We start from the raw sequence: 24,117 nt of genomic DNA, 5'->3' as shown, positions 1-24,117 counted from the left end.
CATGCCCGAGACAGACGGATGATCTTCATTAACATCGAGTACATTTGACATCACTTCCGGTTTTTCTAATATCATTTCATCTTCAACCTGTACGTCACAAATGCGTTATATATCGATCCACCGCGTATCGTTGGCGCTATAAAATTCTATATTAGGTATAATAATAATCGATTCGAAGAATAGTCACGAAAATGTAAGCAAAAGGGTTCAATTAAAGCCACCAGACTCTCGTTCGCATAGCGATGGCCTTTCGTATCGACTAAACTACCGACTTTAACTGTATGTATCTATACCATTGACTATCCTGTGCTATACCTATAAACTGTAACGTGGCGTTTTCAGCCCCGTTACTACGGCACCCAAATCTCCCGGAATTTCCTCCCGTTTTTCGTTAATAATCTAGAAAACTGCAGCACACCGAAACGAATCACCAAGGCTAAATTGAAATAAGAGATATTCCGTATGTTAAGCTAATTTTCGTTGTTGTTCCGAATATTCTCTTATGTGACATGGGAAAATACCGACGAGTTGAGCCAGGACGACCTACGAGGACCTCCCGGGCCCTTTCCTCCAAGGGTACAACTCTGACGTCATCCGTGCCAATCAGACTACCGATGTGCACTCTCCCGTGGTGGACCGGACCACCAGCTGAAGACAGCATCGCCAACATCTCCCGCCTCCCGATCTACCGAATCGCTACCGGCGTATAGGACCGCAAGACGACTCGTCTACGATCTCCCGCTAGACGATAGGTGCGTAAGACGCTCTGCTATCGACGAATGGATGCTACGGAAGGCGGCGTATAGGGTGGCATGAACTGAGTAGTGTCACCTCCCGTCCCGTAACTTACTGGCCAGGAGCCAGACCAAAATAACATCTACCGTTCCGGAACTGATCCCGTCACCGGGTAAAACTTGGTAACCTCCCGAGATGACGTTCTGCCTAGGAAGACATGTAGGGGCCGAGGCACAAGTGAGCCCAGGACTACATTCCGACTCCCGAGACGACATAGGATAGAGATGTTGTTCTTAGGATGAGGACTCCAAGTGCCTGAGTCGACGCAGCCTTGGATGGCCTTCTGAACGCAGACAGCCAGCCGGTCAGTACTCAAAAGCGAGCGCGGCCGATGAGGAAGCATGGATGATGACGTCAGAGGAGAGGAGAGGCGCCGAATAGGCAAATTCAATTGTCACCAGAAGAATTGCGCCCTACACCTGTGGCCTAATTAGGAGAGGGAATCGCCAATCCGGACGATTTCCGAGTAAGAAGATCCTGGACACCGGCGCTCAACTCGTCCTACTCTACTAGATACCGTCGAACAGACAGGACGTTTTGGTTAGATCCTTCCTCACCAATTCAGATCCTCCTTTGCCGTTTCCCAAATCTACCGTCTACCGCTACCGTTTTCACCCGATACTACCGCTACCGTTGTTATTTAGATTCACTCCCATCCGCCCCTTAGCTACAGTATAATTAAAGCTAGAATCCGTTAAATAATTGTATTAAAGTTAGAGTCAGTGGGTGCCGAACTCCTTCCGTTAAGGTAAGGTTTTCCACCTTCAGAGAGAGGCACGAAGTGGCCACGTGGGGGATTGCAAATTGCCTAGAATATTTCGTATTTTGTTTTATTGTCAGAGTGTAAGTCAGTGGTGAAAGACCCACTGCATCCGTTATTTAGAGTGTAAGTCAGTGGTGAAAGACCCACTGCATCCGTTATTTAGAGTGTAAGTCAGTGGTGAAAGACCCACTGCATCCAGTTTATTTAAGAGTGTAAGTCAGTGGTTAAAGGCCCACTGCATCCAGTATTTGATAAGTCGGTGGGAACGCGCCCCACCGCAATTTGGTACGGTCCGGTCCGTTACGTTTTTCGGTTTTTGGGCAATTTTGTAATTCCTCCCGGTTTGCCTCGTGGCTGAATTCCGTTACCGTACGTTTTGTATTTTCGCTCTCGGAGCATTTATTTGGTCTTCTACCGTTTCTCCCGTGCATTTGCTGCACGGGGTATCATTTAGTACGTTGAGTTATTAAGTAAACTCTAAGTAATGCGTTAAGGAAAGCCTTGGTGATATTTGGTGATGCTGTATGGTATTTTGTTATAATTCATGTAATATTTGCTCCCGTATCTAATTTGTCATTCTTTGGGTAATCTGTTACCCCTACGGTAAATCTTACGTTCCGTTACGGTCCCGATCTATTTGGAAATCTATCGTCTGTTACCGTAGAGTAGCCACGGAAAAGCGCTCCGTGTAAAACCGCGCCTTCTCTCCCGTTCGTAATTATCGCTCATTCGGATAATTTGTAAAAGAATCAGTAAACTCCCGTAGGCCTTTCGAATATCGAAAGTATAATTCTGTACTCCCGTAAATAATCTCCCGCTACCGTTAAACGAATTATATTTTGTTACTCCCGACCTATTGTAAATCTACCGATTCTGTATTGCCTACCGAATTTGTTAAAATACAGTCTCCCGAAATTACGTTACGTTATCGTTTTTATTTGTGCCCGAATTGTTGTTGTGGATCCACGCCACTCTACCATTTATTTCGCTGTTGAACAGCCTGTGCCTAGCCAGCCACTCCGCCGGATCTGTATTCGTTTATTCCGTAAGTTTTGGTTATTTCGTTAAGTGACGCGACACGCGTCTGGCGCCCAACAATCTTTCCGTTCCGTTTTCCGTTTTCCGTTCCGTTTTACGTTTTCAGTTTCGTACAGATCGCGCCGAAGGCACGTGGGTTTTTCCCGGGTCCAACCCGCCTGGGGGAAAATAGAAAACCTTCTACGTCGCAAGTGGTGCCCAATGTGGGGCCGCTAAAAAGGGTGATCTGTTTAAAAAAAAAGCCACGTTGCAACTGGCGCCCAACGCGGGGCCCAAAAAGGGTTGATTTCGAACACCAGACAACAACAATTCCGTTAAAAATTTTTAGTCAGGCCCCAATTCATTCCGCCCAAAAAGGGTTGATTTTTTTTGAGCAACAGCAACAACAATTCCGTTAAAAATTCAGTTAGAATCTCTCGACCCTAATTCATTTCTTAATTAATATCTTTTTCTGTAAATCTCTCGACTTTCCGAAACCGCGAATTTTCTTTGGTAATTCCACTACCGAAATCGTAGCCGCTGATCTTCCTCCCGTTACCGGCCGTTACATTTCAAATCTCTCGAGCACAACAATCAAGGACAAGGCCGCGACAAACAAGTGCCTGTAAACAGCGCGATATCTTTCGATACGACCTCTACCGCTGTTTTCCTTGCCGTTGCTATCCGCGATACTTTTCTGACCGTTAACCGTTTAACCGTTGGAACTCTTTCTCCCTCCCGCGATCGGTTTCTCCGTAGTTGTCAATCACCACAAGGACCGATGGATGACCCCCCTACTCCCGGCGATCTACCTCCCGTACCTCCCGTACCTCCCGCGCAGATAGCCCTCCGAGTACCGGACGAACATCAGAGCCCTCAATCTACGCACACCGTGCTAGACGGAGAAAATTCAAACCTACCGAACCCTGCCGATACCGACCCTCCCGAGTACCGCGATTCTACCGTACCCCCGCTGATCGCCCCAGAGCGAACTTCGCCGACGTTTGCCGAACCACGACGATCACCTCATGCCCTGTATTCTACCGCGCACAATGCGATGGCTGGATCACCCCCTCTCCCGCCGCTTGTCGAAAATCTACCGCCGATTCGGCCTGATCCGAGAACGCACGACTCTCGCCCGTATGGTTCACAACACTACGCGACCCCCTCCCGCGCTTCGCCTGGTCGCCCGCCAAACTCAATTGCCGCTTATGAGGCCATGCGTAAATGGAATCTAAAATTCACTGGGACACGCAATGAGGACCCAGAAGCATTTTTACTGCGGATAGAGGAAGGCAGGATCCTGTTCGACCTTCAGGACTCCGACATCCTAAATAGCCTCCCGTTTTTCCTTTCGGGGATTGCCTTATATTGGTTCCGGGCCAAACGTCCGTCTTGGCGAGATTTTCAAGATTTTGAGTACGCGTGGCGTGATCGATTTAGCAGCCCCAATTTGCAGTTCGAATTGCGGGCAGAAATCCGTCGCCGTACCCAGGGCGAACACGAATCCGTGGCTGATTATTTGACCGTCATGCGAGCATATTATGATCGTCTGAGACCTGCCTGGTCCGAAGAAGAGGAACTTGATTACTCCTACCGTAATTTACTCCCGCGTTATCAAATTCTAATTCGTCGCGACGAGGTCAGACAGTTGGATGAGTTGGAACACCTCGCCCGAAATGTAGAATGGCGTTACGGAACAACCTCCCGTTATCAGGTTCCGCCACCTCCCGAACGCTGTCTTGTTCCCGAACTCGCTTACCGTGGGCCTCATGCCTCCTCCCGCCAGCCACGCCCGGCGTTGGCTCACCTAGGCCCTTACGAGGACCCTATCGAGACCGTAAACGCAACTTACGAGTTTCCTCCCGATCGTAACCGGAGTACCGGGACACCGTACCTCTCCCGTACCCGTCACCGCCCCCCGAGTCAGGCGATTCCACCGTCATGGAGATAGACGTATTCCTGGCCGAGGACCCAATCCCGCTCCCGCTACCGCTACCGACCCCGCTACCGCTACCGCTCCCGCTACCGATTCTACCGCTCCCGCTACCGATTCTACCGCTCCCGCTACCGATTCTACCGCTCCCGCTACCGATTCTACCGCTCCCGCTACCGATTCTACCGCTCCCGCTACCGATTCTACCGCTCCCGCTACCGATCCTACCGCTCCCGCTACCGATTCTACCGCTCCCGCTACCGCTCCCGCTCCCGCTCCCGCTCCCGCTACCGCTACCGACCCCACTACCGTTCCCGCTACCGCTCCCGCTACCGCTACCGCTACCGACCTCGCCACCAACCCCTCTGCCGATCCCGACCACGGCCCCGAATCGCGTACCTCCGCCACAACCGCCTGTCAGCGTAGAAGAAAAATCTTGCCAGCTCGGCGACCGAACCCGCCGACGGTTTATTGTAAGGGCTGTGGCTTCTCGGGCTATACGAAAGCCACGTGCCCTGATTGCTATGACGCCTGGGCAGCAGACTTTTACCGGCGTAATCAGCAACGCCCGCGCACCTCCCGACCACCCTCACGCGTCCCCTAGACGGGAAATTCAAAGAAAACAAAAAGAAAAAAAAGAGAATTCATAACAAAACAAAAATAGATCTCCCGCTCCCGTCAAAAAGAAAAAAAAAAAAAAAAAAAAAAAAAAAGAAAAACCAGAGAATTCATAACAGAAAAAAATATATCTCCCGCTCCCGTCAACAAAAAAAAAAAGAAGAAAAAAAAAAAAACAGAGAATTCATAACAGAAAAAATATATCTCCCGCTCTCGTCAACAAAAAAAAATAAAAAGAAAAAGACACCGCACGCAATAAATTTATATCGCTCCCGGTAACAGCCCGCGACTTTTGGAACATTTCTTTCGTTAAACCTCCCGCTTCCGTATTTCCGACCACCATCAGAATCTTCATGATCCAGTATCACCAACGTCCAGACACTTACGTAACTCAGTTCTAAAGTACGGCCAATTCGTGACCTCTCTTTCGTTAGCGAAGGTTGAAGACCTATTCGGTCTTCCCCCACGGGGAGGGGAGTTGTAACGTGGCGTTTTCAGCCCCGTTACTACGGCACCCAAATCTCCCGGAATTTCCTCCCGTTTTTCGTTAATAATCTAGAAAACTGCAGCACACCGAAACGAATCACCAAGGCTAAATTGAAATAAGAGATATTCCGTATGTTAAGCTAATTTTCGTTGTTGTTCCGAATATTCTCTTATGTGACATGGGAAAATACCGACGAGTTGAGCCAGGACGACCTACGAGGACCTCCCGGGCCCTTTCCTCCAAGGGTACAACTCTGACGTCATCCGTGCCAATCAGACTACCGATGTGCACTCTCCCGTGGTGGACCGGACCACCAGCTGAAGACAGCATCGCCAACATCTCCCGCCTCCCGATCTACCGAATCGCTACCGGCGTATAGGACCGCAAGACGACTCGTCTACGATCTCCCGCTAGACGATAGGTGCGTAAGACGCTCTGCTATCGACGAATGGATGCTACGGAAGGCGGCGTATAGGGTGGCATGAACTGAGTAGTGTCACCTCCCGTCCCGTAACTTACTGGCCAGGAGCCAGACCAAAATAACATCTACCGTTCCGGAACTGATCCCGTCACCGGGTAAAACTTGGTAACCTCCCGAGATGACGTTCTGCCTAGGAAGACATGTAGGGGCCGAGGCACAAGTGAGCCCAGGACTACATTCCGACTCCCGAGACGACATAGGATAGAGATGTTGTTCTTAGGATGAGGACTCCAAGTGCCTGAGTCGACGCAGCCTTGGATGGCCTTCTGAACGCAGACAGCCAGCCGGTCAGTACTCAAAAGCGAGCGCGGCCGATGAGGAAGCATGGATGATGACGTCAGAGGAGAGGAGAGGCGCCGAATAGGCAAATTCAATTGTCACCAGAAGAATTGCGCCCTACACCTGTGGCCTAATTAGGAGAGGGAATCGCCAATCCGGACGATTTCCGAGTAAGAAGATCCTGGACACCGGCGCTCAACTCGTCCTACTCTACTAGATACCGTCGAACAGACAGGACGTTTTGGTTAGATCCTTCCTCACCAATTCAGATCCTCCTTTGCCGTTTCCCAAATCTACCGTCTACCGCTACCGTTTTCACCCGATACTACCGCTACCGTTGTTATTTAGATTCACTCCCATCCGCCCCTTAGCTACAGTATAATTAAAGCTAGAATCCGTTAAATAATTGTATTAAAGTTAGAGTCAGTGGGTGCCGAACTCCTTCCGTTAAGGTAAGGTTTTCCACCTTCAGAGAGAGGCACGAAGTGGCCACGTGGGGGATTGCAAATTGCCTAGAATATTTCGTATTTTGTTTTATTGTCAGAGTGTAAGTCAGTGGTGAAAGACCCACTGCATCCGTTATTTAGAGTGTAAGTCAGTGGTGAAAGACCCACTGCATCCGTTATTTAGAGTGTAAGTCAGTGGTGAAAGACCCACTGCATCCAGTTTATTTAAGAGTGTAAGTCAGTGGTTAAAGGCCCACTGCATCCAGTATTTGATAAGTCGGTGGGAACGCGCCCCACCGCAATTTGGTACGGTCCGGTCCGTTACGTTTTTCGGTTTTTGGGCAATTTTGTAATTCCTCCCGGTTTGCCTCGTGGCTGAATTCCGTTACCGTACGTTTTGTATTTTCGCTCTCGGAGCATTTATTTGGTCTTCTACCGTTTCTCCCGTGCATTTGCTGCACGGGGTATCATTTAGTACGTTGAGTTATTAAGTAAACTCTAAGTAATGCGTTAAGGAAAGCCTTGGTGATATTTGGTGATGCTGTATGGTATTTTGTTATAATTCATGTAATATTTGCTCCCGTATCTAATTTGTCATTCTTTGGGTAATCTGTTACCCCTACGGTAAATCTTACGTTCCGTTACGGTCCCGATCTATTTGGAAATCTATCGTCTGTTACCGTAGAGTAGCCACGGAAAAGCGCTCCGTGTAAAACCGCGCCTTCTCTCCCGTTCGTAATTATCGCTCATTCGGATAATTTGTAAAAGAATCAGTAAACTCCCGTAGGCCTTTCGAATATCGAAAGTATAATTCTGTACTCCCGTAAATAATCTCCCGCTACCGTTAAACGAATTATATTTTGTTACTCCCGACCTATTGTAAATCTACCGATTCTGTATTGCCTACCGAATTTGTTAAAATACAGTCTCCCGAAATTACGTTACGTTATCGTTTTTATTTGTGCCCGAATTGTTGTTGTGGATCCACGCCACTCTACCATTTATTTCGCTGTTGAACAGCCTGTGCCTAGCCAGCCACTCCGCCGGATCTGTATTCGTTTATTCCGTAAGTTTTGGTTATTTCGTTAAGTGACGCGACACGCGTCTGGCGCCCAACAATCTTTCCGTTCCGTTTTCCGTTTTCCGTTCCGTTTTACGTTTTCAGTTTCGTACAGATCGCGCCGAAGGCACGTGGGTTTTTCCCGGGTCCAACCCGCCTGGGGGAAAATAGAAAACCTTCTACGTCGCAAGTGGTGCCCAATGTGGGGCCGCTAAAAAGGGTGATCTGTTTAAAAAAAAAGCCACGTTGCAAAACATAACTACACACGCCCGTACCTACACCTTTGCCTATGCGGATACCATTAGTCCATAGGAATTTCACTCGTATAACAGTATCCTTCGAAGAAGAAACATGAAGAAAACCCCACAGCGTTATTAGAAGTTGAATAAACTTGATAACAACTGCCGCTAGAAAAAAGAGCCAATATTAAATCTCACCTTTCGCACTGAGACCAGAAACGTTGTATTGACCGGGGCCCGGCCCTGGACTGTTATTCTTGTCGGCGTGTCTGCAACGAATCGCAGGTGTCAAACGTTTCAATAATTACATCAAGGACGAATACGTGACTCGAATTATTTCCCTTTAACTTACCTGCTGCCAAAGGAGAAAGCTGGTGCTCTACCTCTCTTGGAATCTGTAGCGGTTTTCCCTGAAGACAGAGAAAGAAGGGGAAAACGTGAGGATTTCTAATCTTGTTACGTACGTCGGTTGGTAATTATTTCATTAAAGTTTCGGGACTCGATCGTCGTATCGATGATCTATTATGAAATGGAGAGAAAAAACACCCCGACACCAAAATTTGTGCAAGGGAACTCCAACTTTATGGACGAGAGGGTAAGGGAACAAATCCCGGTACAAATGCATCGATCCAATCCCAATTCGATAACGTTATAGTTTACCTACCTATAAGAGGTGGTAAAGTGACGCAAGCTGGTCCAGGACTGTTGTATTCCGCGGCGATCGGCCCCCTCCTTTTCGTGGGAGTCCATGGCCTTTGTGTCATCCCTCCCATAGTTTCCTTTCAGAGATATGACGGGAGTATATTTCCCACGAAGTCGTTCCTTACTTGAAAAAATTTGATTAGTTTAGACTCGTTTTTTTGGTCCATCTGATTTTCTCTAAATAACTCATTGTCCGTAGAACATAATTATCCAAACGAAAGAGGATAAATGCCATCACAACGTATGTAACAGCTGATAAAACGTTGTTTGAACATTTTCTTGTTGATACGGTTCGTTCGATACTTGGGGAGCTAATTTTACGCGCTACAGATGTTGTTTTCTTTTTTCTTCAATTACTTATTTTATACTTGTTTGACGAAAAAAATTACCAAGATAACTTTCTGACCCATTTTACTAAGGATCGAAGCTCTCGATATGTTGCGGGATAAGTTCACCACTTTAGAGATAATCGACGTTACACACGTTTTGGAAAAGAAATGCTCGATGCGTATACCTATACGTATACTTATACAGCGTGTCTGAGATCTTCAGAAATATTCCTACAAATTATAAAAGAAACAAGCTTGCGAAATCGCGATAATTGCGAATATCGCGTAACTATACGAAAGCTTCAACACTACCTCGTACAGCTATTCCTTCTTATTTTCAATCTCCTTTGAATCATCGTTAACAAGATCCCCGTAGAGGTAGCCGTGGATTGCGTCAGCGACGACCTCGAATCGTATGTACGTACGTACCAATTCAGAACGCACCATATAAGTGCATGCCCATGGCAGACTTTCGTCTCGCCCACCGAACAGGTAACCGTGATCATGTCTTTAATTGTCAAATAGCTTTGGTATCCGTTGTGCTTTGCAGAAAAAAAATAAAGAAAGAAGCCGATCCTACTCGATTTGATCGAATAACGTGTCACCCGATAACGAGGAGTCAAGCTTAAATATCACCATTGGTTTTCGTACATTCATACCAATCAGCGATTTCGTTCAGCCTTTATTATTTGGAAATAGATTTTCATTTCTTTTCAAGCGACCGACGACCCACGACCCAGAAAATATGATTTCTTGGTTATTTCTAGTCTCACATTTTCTCCCCATAAATTTCTTCTCTCCGTAACAGCGTTGAAGGATTATTGCTACATTGTTATTATATTAGTCGGAGAAATGGCCATCGAACCACTTTCGCGCGGAGATTGCCGAATAGATCGATAGCGAATGAAAACTAGACAGCCGCTCTTTCTCTCTCCTACGTAGGGATGGTCGCTCACGATCAGAGTTACGGCACAGAATAGGGACTAGTAGAACGAGAAGCTACAATACGCTATTTTGCTGTTGTTTGGTAATCGATCGATCGCTTTTCTTCAACCCTCCCTCATAAAATGAATATCGGTATTCTAAGCCAATAACACCGTAAACGAAATCTACACGGTTCTTCTCCACGTCGCGTCGTGCTGATAACTCGCCTCATTTTCCCCACGCGAAAAATGGTGAATTTCCAATGAAGATAAACACTCCCCTCGGAACAGGGTAAACGAATAATCAGCCAAACTCGAAAAGTTAAATTTTCTCAAAGCTTTTTTTGATTTTGCGGTGCAATAATTTATACCGACGTGGTTCGTCGGGAAAAAATATACCAGAGCCTTCATTTCCTCCAGGCCCGGCGGTAATTTTACCATAGTTTGACGCGATGATCATATAGCAAGCCGATACCGCGGTATAATAGAGAGTACCTGATATACCCAGGTATATCTACATAGCGTATCACGACGCGTTGGCATACGGCGTGACCAATGATCGGATGTTCACTCGACAGACGTAGTTATATTACTATTACTATTGTTATGACAATAATGATGATAATTTTCCATCATCATCGTCGTCGATGTCATCGATGTCATCGATTGATAAACCGCAAAGTCTTGGAGGTCGTTCGTCGGTCGGTGGAGTTTAGTAGATTATCTAATTTGCTATATATTACAAAAGGTTGGTTTAAGATGAGTTATTCCATTACTTTATACATAATAATTGCGTAAGATAGGTATACATTAAATGTAATTGATTTGCTTGTAATCGATTTTCTCTCGTGTTCGTCGGGATTATATCCTCGATATATCCCAGCGATCCCAGTGTCCCAGCGATAGCAATGAAATTTAATGCACACGCCTAACGGGAGATTGAAAATTTTCAAACTCCGATTCTCGCCAAATCACGACCGGTTCACCTCACTTCGCGTGGTTTTAAAAGCTGCTTAGAAATCGGTTGGTGACGTCGGTGTCTGTTACAGGGTAATTTATCAAAAGTTTGGGTGGTCACAAAATATCAGGCGCAAAAGCGTTAGCAAGGTATCAACATTGCATCAGAATAATGCACCCAAGTGATATACGTATGCGTACACGTTATACCTGTGAGTCGACCCCGTCGACCGTGACCCCTCTGAGATTTGATGAGCTAACGACTATTTTAGTTCTGAGTCAATATATTTATTTTGCAACTTTCGTCTCCGTCAAAATCTGCTACAGTCACTTTCCAGTCGGAATCGCGACGTCACGTGATCGTTATATTGCCGATCAAGTAAATGAAATGGGGCGATTTAAACAAATAATCGGTGTGGTCGACACTGAGGAAGACAAAAATGGCAAGAAAGAGAGACTTGCATGACTCGGTTGGTTTTTGTTAATTATGCTGCTACACTGGTGGTTAGAACTATTACAAGAATAAAGTCTACGAAAAGCTCGGAATTTTTCGGAACGATTAGTTTAGCCGGAAATAAAATCATATGTGCAGTGACAAGAACCCCATGTTATTTTAAATGGGAAACTCGTCAAGCCGAGAGGTGCACGGGTTAAAATTGAGATGGGTTATGAATTCTTGGAAGATTTATTTTCACGTGTTTCCAAACCTTTGCGAAATACAGTTATCCTCTGATTTGTACCTGTATTTGAACGATATGCGTTTCGATGTGCGAAGTGACGCGAACAGAAGATAAGCCATGTAAGGGAACGCATGATCGACGGAAAAAGACGCAAGTCCGATCGGTTAGAGGTGAATAAGTTTAATTATCAAACGAATGGTTTAATTATTAATTTCGAGTTTGATCGAGCCGCTAACTTCGTCTTCCCTTCACGGTTCCAAAAACGGATCCACATTCATTAACGCGCGAAGGAAACGACTTATACTATATGTATACGGCTTCAACGTGATAATTGACTCTTGTTGATACCGAGGACAAACATATACCTTAAATATTTATACGATTACGCTGTTTTTATTATCAGCCGAAAGGCGAATAGAAAGATATGATGCTAACTGAAATTCTGAAGCTGCGCTATCGGCTAACCCGCACTCTTAACTTGGAATTAATAAACGATGAGATTGATCCATGTCGCGGATCAAAATTGAAAATTCATCAGACATTTGTTTCCATCGCGAAGCGTTCTTACGGTAATAAAACTTACAACATGGCCTACTGAACTTACGACTTATTTGAAGTAGAACGGGGCAGGTGATTACTTTCACTTCGGTTTTCCCTCGAATTTTCTTGTATCTTCTGTAACTGGCTCGTCGCGCACGTATAACACCATACGTACCAAAATTTTTTTTTTTTTTTCCTCTCGTCTCAAATTCGAAAGTATATTTCCACGAGGAATGTGCTTTCAATGAACAGGGATAACGAACCAAAATAAGTAATCGAATCGTACGTAACAGCGTGACTCAACTCGGATCTGTCGACTACGACAAACTGTCAAGTCGTATTCCACATGGAACTCGTACGCCGGGATTTGCCCTCTCTGCACGTTTCGCACGCCTGCGCGTATTGTGCGCTTAAGGACGTTCTCGATTGTGCGATACCATTCTTGGATAACGGGTTATGTCTACAAACATGGTCCAGGATGGAAATCGAGAATATGCCTCGCTAATTGCGAATCCAACCAGCGAATCTTTCTCGCTAAACTATATTTCCACCCCTTCCTATTTCATCTTTCGATTTCCTTCACATCATTCAAGTAAATATACCGTACGTTAGGGTGGCCCGAAAAAACGAATATTTTTCTTTGCTTCCCCTATGAGAATATATTACCTCAAAGTGCGTCACCTATGAGAATATATTTCAAGACAAAAAATTAATATCCAGTACAGACATCAGTGCCGCGAACTGACGAGACAATTGATCAGACTGCTCCTAAATAACGACATAGTCGTAACTGGCGTAGGCGCTGTTGGATTCCAGTTCTCGGCCGCGGCCGTCCGAAAAAGGTGATGATAAATTAAGCAGAACAATCGGATGCGCGACGCCGCATGAATTTTCATCGGTATTCCCAACGATTGGTCGGCAAACTCGATATGTAATATTCTCATACGAGGATGTAATATGAACTGGAAGCCATCCACTTTTGTCATTTAAGATTGGCAAAAGTTAATAAGCAGAGTTTGGAGGACATTGATGAATTCTATTCAATCGCTGCATGGTGAAAAATTCTTCGGTAACTTGCAGCGCTTTTCGGGGAACGGGAAAACGGTAGCTCCGCAATAATGATTGGAAACATTGGTTTCAGGCGAATGTACCAACCAGACGAGACAGGTTCATTCTGACCACATGATGACATTTGTTCATAAATCAGCGAATGCGCTTGAGACGGATATTGTAGGGAGAAGCACGTTTTTTTTCTGTATAATAATGCTGGTAATATTTCATTTTATGCACGGGAGAATATAACGGAAGCGCGTTCAAACCGCAACGGGTTGAAAAAAGAACCTGTCGATCATTCTTCCCCGCTCTGTACGTTTTAAATCTATGACAATAAGATACGAATTACATTACATAGTATTACGATACGGTATAAATATTAGTAGACTTATTTGAAATGACCGTAGATGGTTGCGTCGGTTTCACAAGTGCCTCTATTCCGAATTAGTCAAATCCGTGGGCGTTGTACAGTCCGATTAAATTTGATATTTGACATTCTCGTCTAATTGTAAATTCTCGAGTGTAGGCGCTCTCACACTTCCAAAATAAGTCTCCCCCGCGGCTCGAGTGTCCAAAGAAGTATGTCTGTGGATGAACTACACGTAAAGAACAATAGCTAATAAAATCAGATAAGATAACGGCGGAATTCGAGTTACAAGAAATGAAGAGAGCTGATGTACGAACTATCGTCATTCTTCGATATCAAATCTATGTATTACCGATGGAATAAATTTATAATTACAAAATCTTCTCCCCGTCTCGAACAATTCTAAGCCTTTTATCCGACTTAACACAGATTCGGAATACAAAGATATTTCGAACGAATGTGCTGTAGTTCGTGATAATTGCCCCCTAGATTGTTTGTTTCTATATGTCGTTTTTTTCGAGTGGCTGCAAATAATTTGCTATTGCGACTATACATATCCAGACCTGTAGATCTCTAGTCTCTTTCATTTTTATAGTTATAGTTTACACAAATGCATGGTATGTTCGTACTGATAAAATAATTTGTAATAGCAATTCCAGCGCCGAAATCGACACCGCTGACCGAACCGACACCATCCAGCGTTTGCTACTGGATTATTCATTTTGCACAGCCGTGATGCCCCTTCCTTTTTATTCTTCGTTACTGAAACGGAGCGATTCATTCTCTACCAGTAACTCACTGGAGTCTCGCCGAGGGATTAGTAACCGCAAATCCAATATCACATATCTCTCGGGTTTAATTAAGTGTTACGATGGTTACCGAACGCGACAGTCGAATTGTTCTGTAACGCGTCTAATCTGAAACGGATTGGTAAGTGCACTACGATTGATGGTCCATATCTAATATCTATATTTACTCACTGCGACACGCTCCGCTAGTAGTGAATGAATGAATAAAGTATGAGCTGCAGGTTACCATAGAGAATGAAAGTCAATTCGTTTGACCTTACGTTAATACCGAGGTTAGTACTGTCCAAGAACATTCGTCGTATTACTATTTAACGTGCTCGAATCCACCTGTGGGTATATTTTGTCACAATTTGCATACAATTCGGGAATTCGTTTACCTTATCTAATTTTTTACCGTGGTATTCCTGCCCAGGAATTTCGGCCGGAAATATGTTGATCAGGATATGACTTCTCTAGCCCTCCATAGATATGACACCTAATACTTTCTATTCCCTCTCTTTCCCGTCCACTTTTATCATGATTCTACACGAGTGGATCTGATTGTTGGAACGATTGCCGTCATTTTAGCATTAGAGCTTATGGCACAGAATAGGGAGTAGTTGGGTAGAATAGGCGATTGCGCCCTAGGGCCCCGTCACTGGCCCCGTATAGAGACCCTTTACTGACTGTCAGCCTCGTCCACTGGTATTAGCGTTGAGCCATCTACCGTTGACTGAAGATAATCTTCAGTCAACGCAGCTACTCTCATTGTCAACCAAAGAGCTAACAACGTTATCAGTGGTCCTGTGACGTTTAGAAATGACGTCATGACAGCAGAGAGGGTATTATACAGAGGCCAAGCGATTTCACAATTAACCTAACCGGGCGTACTACATGGGTATAGTAGGGTTATACTTTCGGTATTGAAATAAAAGAAAAAAAAAAAAAAGGAGTTGAATGAGTTTATGAATTTTTGTAAAGCGTTAATTAAGACGTCAGCGCGTGACTGTAGACGCAACCAAATTCAACCATAATTGATCAATTAGCGAGCTGTGGCTATTCCACTATCTGTAGAAACTCCTGACCGTTTTAAAAGTCTTGAAAAACATTTTGAAAACGATTGTTGCAATATTTTCAGATTATCATGGATATAGCGGACCAGGTCATGGAGCTTCACGTTTTCCAATATGAGGGCCCAGGCCCTCATAAATTACTCATGGAATACCTGCGAAACAGACATTTTGCAGCATTTAAAAGTCTAGCTGTGAAAGGCTTGAAGAAGAACCCACCAAATATAGACATAGATCGTGTATATCCTTATCCTCTAGATAAAACAGTATTGGATATTGCTTGTTCCAATGGACTTGTTGAATTTGTCGAGCTGATTTTGAATCTTGGTGCAAATCCAAATAAGGAAAATGTTGTTCATCAACGATCACCTCTCCATTTTGCTGCTGAAGCTGGCCATGCTGCTATCCTAAATATATTACTCAGCCAGCCCACTATCAAACCAAATCTAGAAATTGCGCGGCAAACTGCCTTGCACCTTGCAGTCATGAACAAGAATGTAGAATGTGTTCAAGTCTTGTTAGAACACAATGCTAATCCAAACATTGCCAACAGTAAGGGACTGACACCGACGCACATGGCTGCAATAACATCTCAAGAAGTTGTGATAAATCTCATATTTCAGAGATCAAAGTGCCCCGCTGATATAGATAGCTTCAAGGACTTTACAAGAAGAACAACACGCCAGGTTTTAGAGCAAACCTTTCCACATATGTCACTTCCACCGGTACTGGATAGGAAAACGGATGTCGGTGATTTAAAATATTTTTTAGATTGTAACGACGAAGAGAGTTATTTGACCTATGCAGAAGATGTAGCAATGACTCCTGAACAAATTGCAGACATGATAAAATTAGCAGCAAAACATGATTTGGCTAAAGTCATCAAGTTTTTAATTCGGCTTGAAAATGAAGAGAATCGGATACTTCTAGCAGAGGCCGCTGATATAGCTGCTGAGAGAGGTCACTGCAAAGTCCTTGAGGAGTTATTTGATGGGGGAGCAGAGCGCAGCGGTAGACTTTTAATCAAAGCTTGCCAAGAACTTGGATCCCATGCCGTTCGAGGATCCGATCGCGTGGCATGTGTCAGACTGATCTTATTGAAACCAGTAGATGTTCGTTGGGTTGATGGTAATTATTCTACTAAACATTTTCATTTCTTGAATTTTCCATCATTTTTTTCTACCAACAAGTATCTTTACTTTATTTTAGAAAATGGAAACACTGCATTGCACTACGCTGCTCGGGCAGAATCTTCTGAAATAATAAGCTTGTTGTTGAAAGCTGGGAGTTACATTGGTCACCAAAACCATCTAGGAATTCCTCCTATAGCAAATATATCACCTGAAACCATGTCTCGATATTTGGACGACTGTCTGCAAACCAACAAGGAATATGCCGATGATTATGAAGATTATGCAATTGAATTCAACTATCAATGCCTCGTTCCACATGGTCTGGTCACAAACCAGGATAGGGAGCATTTACTCGAAAAAGGGCCCATCAATTACAATAGAATCAGCATGGAGATGCAACCTTTGTCATACATAGCCAACAGTAATTTGCATCAACATTTGCTCAAGCATCCGATACTTTCCTCATTTCTTTACCTCAAGTGGCAACGAATCAGCCCAATTTTGTATGCTAACTTTATTTTCTACGTAATTTTTTATTTTCTATTGAATGCTTACATATTATGCATGACCTGGAATAGCGATGATGATCCGCCGAGTGGAGAAACGGATTTGCTTAATAACAAAAGTAGTAATGGTAATATCAATGCTACCAATTTTTCAGTAGCGAGTTTGCAACACTACAGTACTTTATGGACCTTTACTACCATTGCCCTAGTAATTCTGATACTCAGAGAAATGCTACAGTTAATTTCATCTCCTTGGGATTATTTTCCCAGTCCTGAAAACTGGTTAGAGCTTTTATTAATTCTTTTAGGAATATCCTTACTTGGTGGAGCTGGACCTAAGGTTGGTGCAGTTGCAATTTTACTTTCTGCCTGGGAACTTGTTATACTAATTGGACAACACCCTCGGATGTCAACCGCAATTGAAATGTTCAAGACAGTAACGCTTAATTTTATGCATTTTCTATTTTTGTATGCTTTTCTAATACTTGCATTCGCGTTTGCTTTTTACGCTCTTTTTAAAGATGACGAAGGCAGCAACTTTCCTGATCCCGGGCATGCTCTTTTTAAAACAATCATCATGTTGACCGGTGAATTTGACGCGGATGAAATACCATTCCGAGCCCAGCCTATATTGAGTCACATTGTGTTCATCCTCTTTGTTTTTTTGATAGCGATAGTACTTTTTAATCTCTTGAACGGCTTAGCTGTTAGCGACACAGCTGATATATTAGGCAAAGCGGAACTCGTAGGTTTAATTTCTAGGACGAAGCTTATCGCCTACGCCGAGAGTGTAGTCGTTGGTTCACCCATGATCAAGAGTCGATTGTGTTATTTCTCTGGAAAAAATTTACAGCGTAGTCAAATGAATCCACTGCGATTTCTTTCGACAAAGATTTTATTTTTCCCCGACTTTATTCCAGAGGCTAAAGTCAGAGTTAAACCACTGCGGTGCAATACTGTGATACCTCTTGGGAAAACGGAGCCAAAAAACAAATGTTGGAAACTCAAGCTGGATCCTGATATAGTTGCGCAAGCGAAAGAAATTGTTTCATCCAGGGGACGCATTTCGGATTACGAGAAAATTATACATTCGTTTAATCAGAGGTTCGAAAAACTAGAAGTATTGTTGAATCGTATCAACCTTGCTGTCAGAGAAAATAATTGCAACAACAATTACGATGTCTTGGGTAACTGAAGACTACGGTAACATACCGTACGTGAATAAATTAAAGTCTAAATTCTATACTGTCGAAACGTTTCAAGTCAGTATTACGAGCTGTTGATTTTTTTTTCCTTTTTTATCAAAAAAAAATGTTTATCTTCATTTGTTACATTATTCGTAATGGAAAATCTACTATCTTTAATGCTTTAATGTTTATTTAGTTGTATGCCTATAATTTAATCATGGCTGGTTAGTCAATTTTGCTGTCATACTGTATGGAAATGATTAAATCATTAAATTAATATCATGTCAGATCATGCGAAACTTTTCTTAATTAAGAATACAATTTCATCATTTTCAGCAAAGAATAGGTCCAAGTAGGATGACCTATGTACACTACACAAGCTTTGAATATTGATCAACCAGAAATATCTTGTTGACGCGTAGATGTGCCCTGGCGTGACAACGTCTCCGTGTAAAACATATTGAAATCCAATCTATGTAACGAAAAAAAATTACAGATTACATCTATTGAGGCACCGTGTTCTATAAATGGAAAGATATGAGTATTTCTATTTCATCTACATGTTACCTTTACGCAACTAAGACTCATTACGAAATAAGACTCACCGGCACAAAACATTAAGCAACTTTTCATTGTCGATTTCACGTCCCAGGTCACGGATTCTATCAAGAAGACGCACAAGTGTCTCCATAAATCCGGTGTCCAGTCGCGCGATTCTCTCTTTAAAACTCCCCTCTTTTCCTTCAGTTACGGATTCGGCCTCATTCTACAAGAGAATACAAGAATAACAATTAATGTTCATGATAAATTAACTCGAACATTAGGGCATTGAAAAGAAAAAAGACTTTTGTATGGAGTTAATCGGTAGTTCTAATCGCAACGAATCACAATGAGGTGTAAAAATTAATCGAACCAGTAGTTCCTGCTGTAAGTCGCTTGCTGGATGTTAATTTATTATAAGAATGCCGAATGCTTGTTAAATAAAATAAAACTAGGTTGTTGTTGTCAGGTTCAAAATCAATGGCAATAAATATAAGGAGAATTTCGGTGGATATTGCTGATTCTTCAATTGCATTCTTCATGTTGATTTGATTCATCTAAATTTTTGTCGGTAATGTATTGGACACTTTTACCAAATACGACCCTGTCTCGTGATTCTATTATAAAAACGAGCTCTAGCATGAGAGACAATATATTTCGGAACCACTTATAACATCCTTGCCACAAAGATGTAAAACGTAGTGCAGGCAAAAGAGGAGCCTTTGCTACTATTGAGCATCGCTATTTTATAATTTTACATGCCATAATCACAAGATGCACGTAAGATAGTTCGGATGAGTATCAACGGTTTTTAAAGAAATTACATCTCATCTTAAGAAGTCTAGAATTCTGAAATATTAATATGAATATTCACTACTATGAACTATTATGAATATTTTACCCTATGTGACTACAGTGTTCTTTTCATTATTTCTATTGTCACACATACACACACACGGAAAAAGTACTAGGGTTTTCCTTCACTTGCATGTTCGAGACACATGCATTGTAAACCTGCACACCATTGTGCACAAGAAAGGTCAAATAACGAACATCGATAATGACCCAACGATTGCCCCTATATCTTGCTAGATTCCTATACTGATTATGAGATAGTAAGTCAGGAATAATAATGCAACAATGCAATCCAATTATGATTCATCCATCAGATATTAAGCTTCACGTGGTCTAAAACTACATGATGCATAGTTGTAACAAACTTATATTTTCAACCATGTACCTTAGAATCACAATCACCGACTTCGTCTTGACGGGTTCCAATCATAGAAGTCAGTTCGGCATCGATATAGTGGCGGCTCATTTGCTTGACATTTGTAAGACAATGTCAGATTAACGCTAATGTTTCCGGAGATGAGTTTATTTGAATTTCTTTTCTATGCACATGATTCCCGTTCAATATTTAAAGTTTATAACGATGCGAATTTTTTTGGCTCTAGATTTTGGCACTTTGACTAACAAATAATGAAAACACCTTGTTTATACTTGAATATATGATGATTTTGGTGGAAGCTTTTTTTCAACAATAATGAGTAGTTATTAGTTCAAACTAATGCACTCTTAAATAATATTCAAATTATTGACATATGCTGTTGCTGTTATTGGTCTATTCATCAAAATATACAGTTATCGAAGTAATATAGTACCTGCATAAAGTGACAGAATTCAATGCACACAGCGCAGAGACTCGTAATACATCCCAACAGACCTGGGTCTGTCAACATACATTCTTTGAGACAGTTATCCAGTAAGTCTTGATGCACGCTCAGAACGTCATCCACGTTGCTGACCTATAATCATAAATGAGCGTAATTACAAAATCAGAAACCTTGATTGAATGATTTTCACCGATGAGAAGCTGTTACACATTTCTTTATTCTAAATACCTTGCTCATTTTATTGAGAAATGTCAACCAGTTCGGTTCGATTACTTCGACCATCATGTAATATTCCAAGTGCTGTATACAGTCCAGCATACGTTGTCTTAAAGAAAATGCTTGGCGATATGCCATTGCAGCTTCGCAAGTAAACGTTTTTGCTATTTTGTTACTAATCCAAACTCTAGAATAAAAAATCGTTAGTACACCATAAGTCTGTGTAATTTTCGTGTGAAAACGTTTTTCCATCCATGATCGAAAAGAGACCTACCTGCATAAAAGTCGCTCGATATGTTTACAGTAAAATAATTGTCTGAAAATCATCTGATAACAGCTAATTGCATTCCTGTTTATAATAAGAGATACGGGCCATTTAACGTCATAATTGAATACAAAAGCTTCCAACCCTGTCAAGGTTGTATCCAATTGAGAAGAAAACGCTAAAATGATATAAAAAAAAAAAGTCAAATTCGTCATTGAGCGGTAAGCTTCCAAATCTTTTGAATCCTACCTTTTTCACCACGTGTCTGAATGGAAAGTATACGGAACATTTGAAATTCCAAATCATGAGGTAGAAGTTCCGGTTTCAAGTCATCTTTATAAGGATCAGAATCTGCGGTCGACATACGTAAAGCTAATTCCAAGAGAGAAGCTAACCGATGAATGACAATATCATACATGTTCTTAACAAGTTCCCCTTCGCATAAATTCATAAATTGGACCTAAATAATATACGATTTGAACATTTTCATTCTTATGGATTTAATCCTACAATATTTACTTAAAACCTCACCACAAAGTCTCCTTGAGCTAATAGAAAATAATTCTTAACGCTTCTGAGTCGTCCCATTAGATCATTTTCATGGATGAGTACTTCCAACAACGTTCGAGCAGCTTCAGAGTATGCTCTGTCTATGGCAGCTATGTACTTTTGACCTCTGTACTGATATTCCAGTGGCTCTTGCCTTCCCCACTGGACTGTCTTTCCTATGAAATGTACCAAAAGTAAATATGCAAGTCATAGTAAGAGAGCCATCATTCTTTTACTTGCCAGAACAATTAAGAAATTTGGAAAATTTTGAACTATTTTCACTAAACTCACCACATTGCCTTATGACATTTAAATATTTGCCAGTCCTAAGAATTGTTTGGGCATGTTCACTTAAAAACACTGGAATTCTTTCATGCCTAACTGCATATCTCTTTTCCCAGTAATCGGCAGAATAATCCACTGGTAACTCTTCACGTTGTATCAATTCGTTATCTTCAACGAGGAACTGCTCAACAAAAAATTTCCAATACTTCAGATTTTGTGGAAGATGAATTTCTCTAAGAGTTCCTGTAGAAGAATCTAGACATTTCCAGAAATTTTACCGTCCAAATTTTTACCTCTTGGTATGGATCGCTTATAACACCCTTGTACACCCATTTTTCTAGAGTCTGCATGTATGGAACGCTAGCAGCCCTTATCAGGAATAAACATAATTCTTTTGACTTAGCTTCTCCACTGACATCGTTCATCTGTTCATACAACAGACTCAATACTTTTCCACCTTTAGCACTAGCCTAAGGAAAACCAATTACTTTAGCACAGCCATAATTGGTGATGAGATAAGATCGCATATCAACAACATAGAAGTTACTTTGCAAATTGTCGATGTGATGTGTGCGAGAATGGACATTGTAGCCATAGTTGGCTGAATATAAAACCATAACTTTTGTAAATTTAATTTCCCTCGAATATGTTCAGCTTCCAATTGCACGATGAAAAGCTGAAAAATTATACAGATGCACATAAAAGTACGGTCAGCATTCGAGTAGTATTCCACATACCAAATAATCCTTCAGCAAACAATTCAATCCTCCTCTTAAAGCATGATTGACTTGTCCATCTTCTGGCAAAACTTTTCCTTCTCCAAATCTGACAGTCATTGAATAATACGAAGCCAGAGGCAATATCTGTTGAGCTAGTTGTTTGAATGAAGTGCCTAGAAACGAATGATAAAGAAAATGTAACTTAAGCCCCTCAGGTGAATCACGAATTATTTGAAGATCCTCACCCACATCTTGAGAAATGACAAACGATCTCAAATCGTAGGGGTTTGCTAAGGGCTCAGAAATGATGTAAGAACCATCGATTCCCTTCAAACAGCTCAAAATGTCCCATAACAGTATTGTTTCCTGGGATGCAGTTGGTACTACTTCTGCAATAATTTTAATTTAATCCGAGTTTACTTACAGCTAATAGCACACAAATGAAAGTGAACATTGTACAAATGAGACAAGGCATGACTGAATCGGGTAGGGAATTAATTTACTTTGACAAGGGGTGATGGGCACGTCACTTGGAAAATCCCAAGAAAAACGAGGACGATCAATAATCCAATTCTGAGACACAAGTGGGGGATCAATGCGCTTATCACTCATACTGATATGCTTATTTAATTTTCTCTCTCCTTCGACAGCGGCTTTAATAACGTTTTTACAGATCTGTAACAAGAGTCAATATATGAAAGATTTTCCTCTAGTTGTACAGTCATGACTTATGCAGGTTCAACAATTTTTTATGAACATCCAAAGATTATTATCAAACCTGTGGAACATCCTCTCGAGTAATTGTAAAATTTTGTGTGTTACCAGCGGTAGTATGTGATACATTTTTTGCCAAACAATTCTTTAGGTTCTCGTCTGCTGATACCAGATTGAGTAGTTGCATGAAAGGTTCTAGTAAATACACTCTGTAATGAAAATAACGAATTTTTTCAAATCAAGTTTTCAAAATTTTGATATTGTAACAAAGTTGACTCAGGAACAGTCGTGCCAAAATAATGAATCAATTGGAAAGAATAGAGTGGAATTTACTTCTTAGATTTGAGCTCCTCATATTTCATTAAAAACAGATCTGAATTTGGTGAGTTGTTTGCAAGTTGGCGAATGCAGCTTTGAGTAACAACATTGCTCAATGCAGGGTCTGAAGATCGACTAGTCCCCTTGTGAAGTTCTTCTACAAATTTCTCAGGAGATGATGTTGACCTATATCAAAATCATTCGATTACTAGAATTATTTAACCTGGCAAGACACATTGTTACTAATCATTCAGATATACAAGTATGTACTTGAGTTTATCCAAACATAGCTAAATTCACAAATCTGCAATGCCCATTAGTTTATATTTATACTTACCCGAGTAATTCGAGGAGTTCACCAACTAAATAATGTTGCTTAAACTCGCTCATGGCGATTGGTTGACAAAAAAAAGCAATCACTCAAACATCCTGCTCAATATTTATTCGTAAATGATCAAGTTTTATCATTCATTCACTTC

At 42.0% G+C, this 24,117-nt stretch overlaps 3 protein-coding genes across 17 annotated transcripts in view; 1 reads left to right on the top strand and 2 right to left on the bottom strand.

Moving 5' to 3' along the window:
- The window catches only part of LOC105682881 (mucin-1), a 21,513-nt gene extending 6,454 nt beyond the window's left edge, over positions 1–15,059 (bottom strand). Inside the window, exons 1-6 of one of the 10 annotated variants that reach the window (XM_048655256.1) lie at positions 14,876–15,030; positions 14,653–14,808; positions 12,919–14,589; positions 8,786–8,947; positions 8,474–8,531; positions 8,320–8,390 (exon numbers count right to left, since the gene is read on the bottom strand). In XM_048655256.1, the coding sequence (XP_048511213.1) occupies positions 8,320–8,390; positions 8,474–8,531; positions 8,786–8,894 (238 nt within the window). In that variant the 5' untranslated portion in view covers positions 8,895–8,947; positions 12,919–14,589; positions 14,653–14,808; positions 14,876–15,030. Of the gene's footprint in view, positions 1–8,319; positions 8,391–8,473; positions 8,532–8,785; positions 8,948–9,212; positions 9,422–12,316; positions 12,833–12,918; positions 14,590–14,652; positions 14,809–14,858 lie in introns of those variants that run through there. The other 9 variants (XM_048655257.1, XM_048655263.1, XM_048655262.1 and 6 more) reach the window with 9 other exon arrangements.
- On the top strand, positions 14,449–18,643 carry LOC105682883 (transient receptor potential cation channel protein painless). 3 transcript variants are annotated; one of them, XM_012395083.3, is made up of 3 exons: positions 14,449–14,602; positions 15,599–16,658; positions 16,740–18,643. In XM_012395083.3, exons 2-3 carry the CDS (start codon positions 15,605–15,607, stop codon positions 18,362–18,364), a joined length of 2,679 nt encoding a protein of 892 aa, XP_012250506.2. In that variant the 5' UTR covers positions 14,449–14,602; positions 15,599–15,604; the 3' UTR covers positions 18,365–18,643. The 3 variants fall into 3 exon arrangements, with proteins under 3 accessions (XP_012250506.2, XP_020706229.2, XP_020706230.2); XM_020850570.2 differs by lacking the exon at positions 14,449–14,602 and adding an exon at positions 15,216–15,363; XM_020850571.2 differs by lacking the exon at positions 14,449–14,602 and adding an exon at positions 15,222–15,358.
- Positions 18,531–24,117, bottom strand: LOC105682884 (gamma-tubulin complex component 2). Of its 4 annotated transcripts, none has more exons than XM_020850574.2 (17): positions 23,976–24,117; positions 23,654–23,824; positions 23,385–23,529; positions 23,110–23,281; positions 22,852–22,995; positions 22,625–22,779; positions 22,435–22,563; positions 22,166–22,357; positions 21,894–22,068; positions 21,585–21,778; positions 21,303–21,513; positions 21,063–21,231; positions 20,801–20,975; positions 20,561–20,704; positions 20,137–20,220; positions 18,962–19,122; positions 18,531–18,828 (listed from the first exon to the last, which is right to left on the bottom strand). In XM_020850574.2, the coding sequence occupies exons 1-17, from the start codon at positions 24,026–24,028 to the stop codon at positions 18,750–18,752; spliced, it is 2,553 nt and encodes an 850-aa protein (XP_020706233.1). In that variant the 5' UTR covers positions 24,029–24,117; the 3' UTR covers positions 18,531–18,749. The 4 variants fall into 4 exon arrangements, with proteins under 4 accessions (XP_020706233.1, XP_012250510.1, XP_020706235.1 ...); XM_012395087.3 differs by having other exon boundaries at positions 22,181–22,357; XM_020850576.2 differs by lacking the exon at positions 20,137–20,220.

The sequence above is a fragment of the Athalia rosae genome, chromosome 5 (assembly GCF_917208135.1).
Source record: "Athalia rosae chromosome 5, iyAthRosa1.1, whole genome shotgun sequence".
Taxonomy (NCBI): Eukaryota; Metazoa; Arthropoda; class Insecta; order Hymenoptera; family Athaliidae; genus Athalia; species Athalia rosae.
Note: the sequence above shows the minus strand (reverse complement) of the source record. Positions and strands in the feature narration are given on the sequence as shown.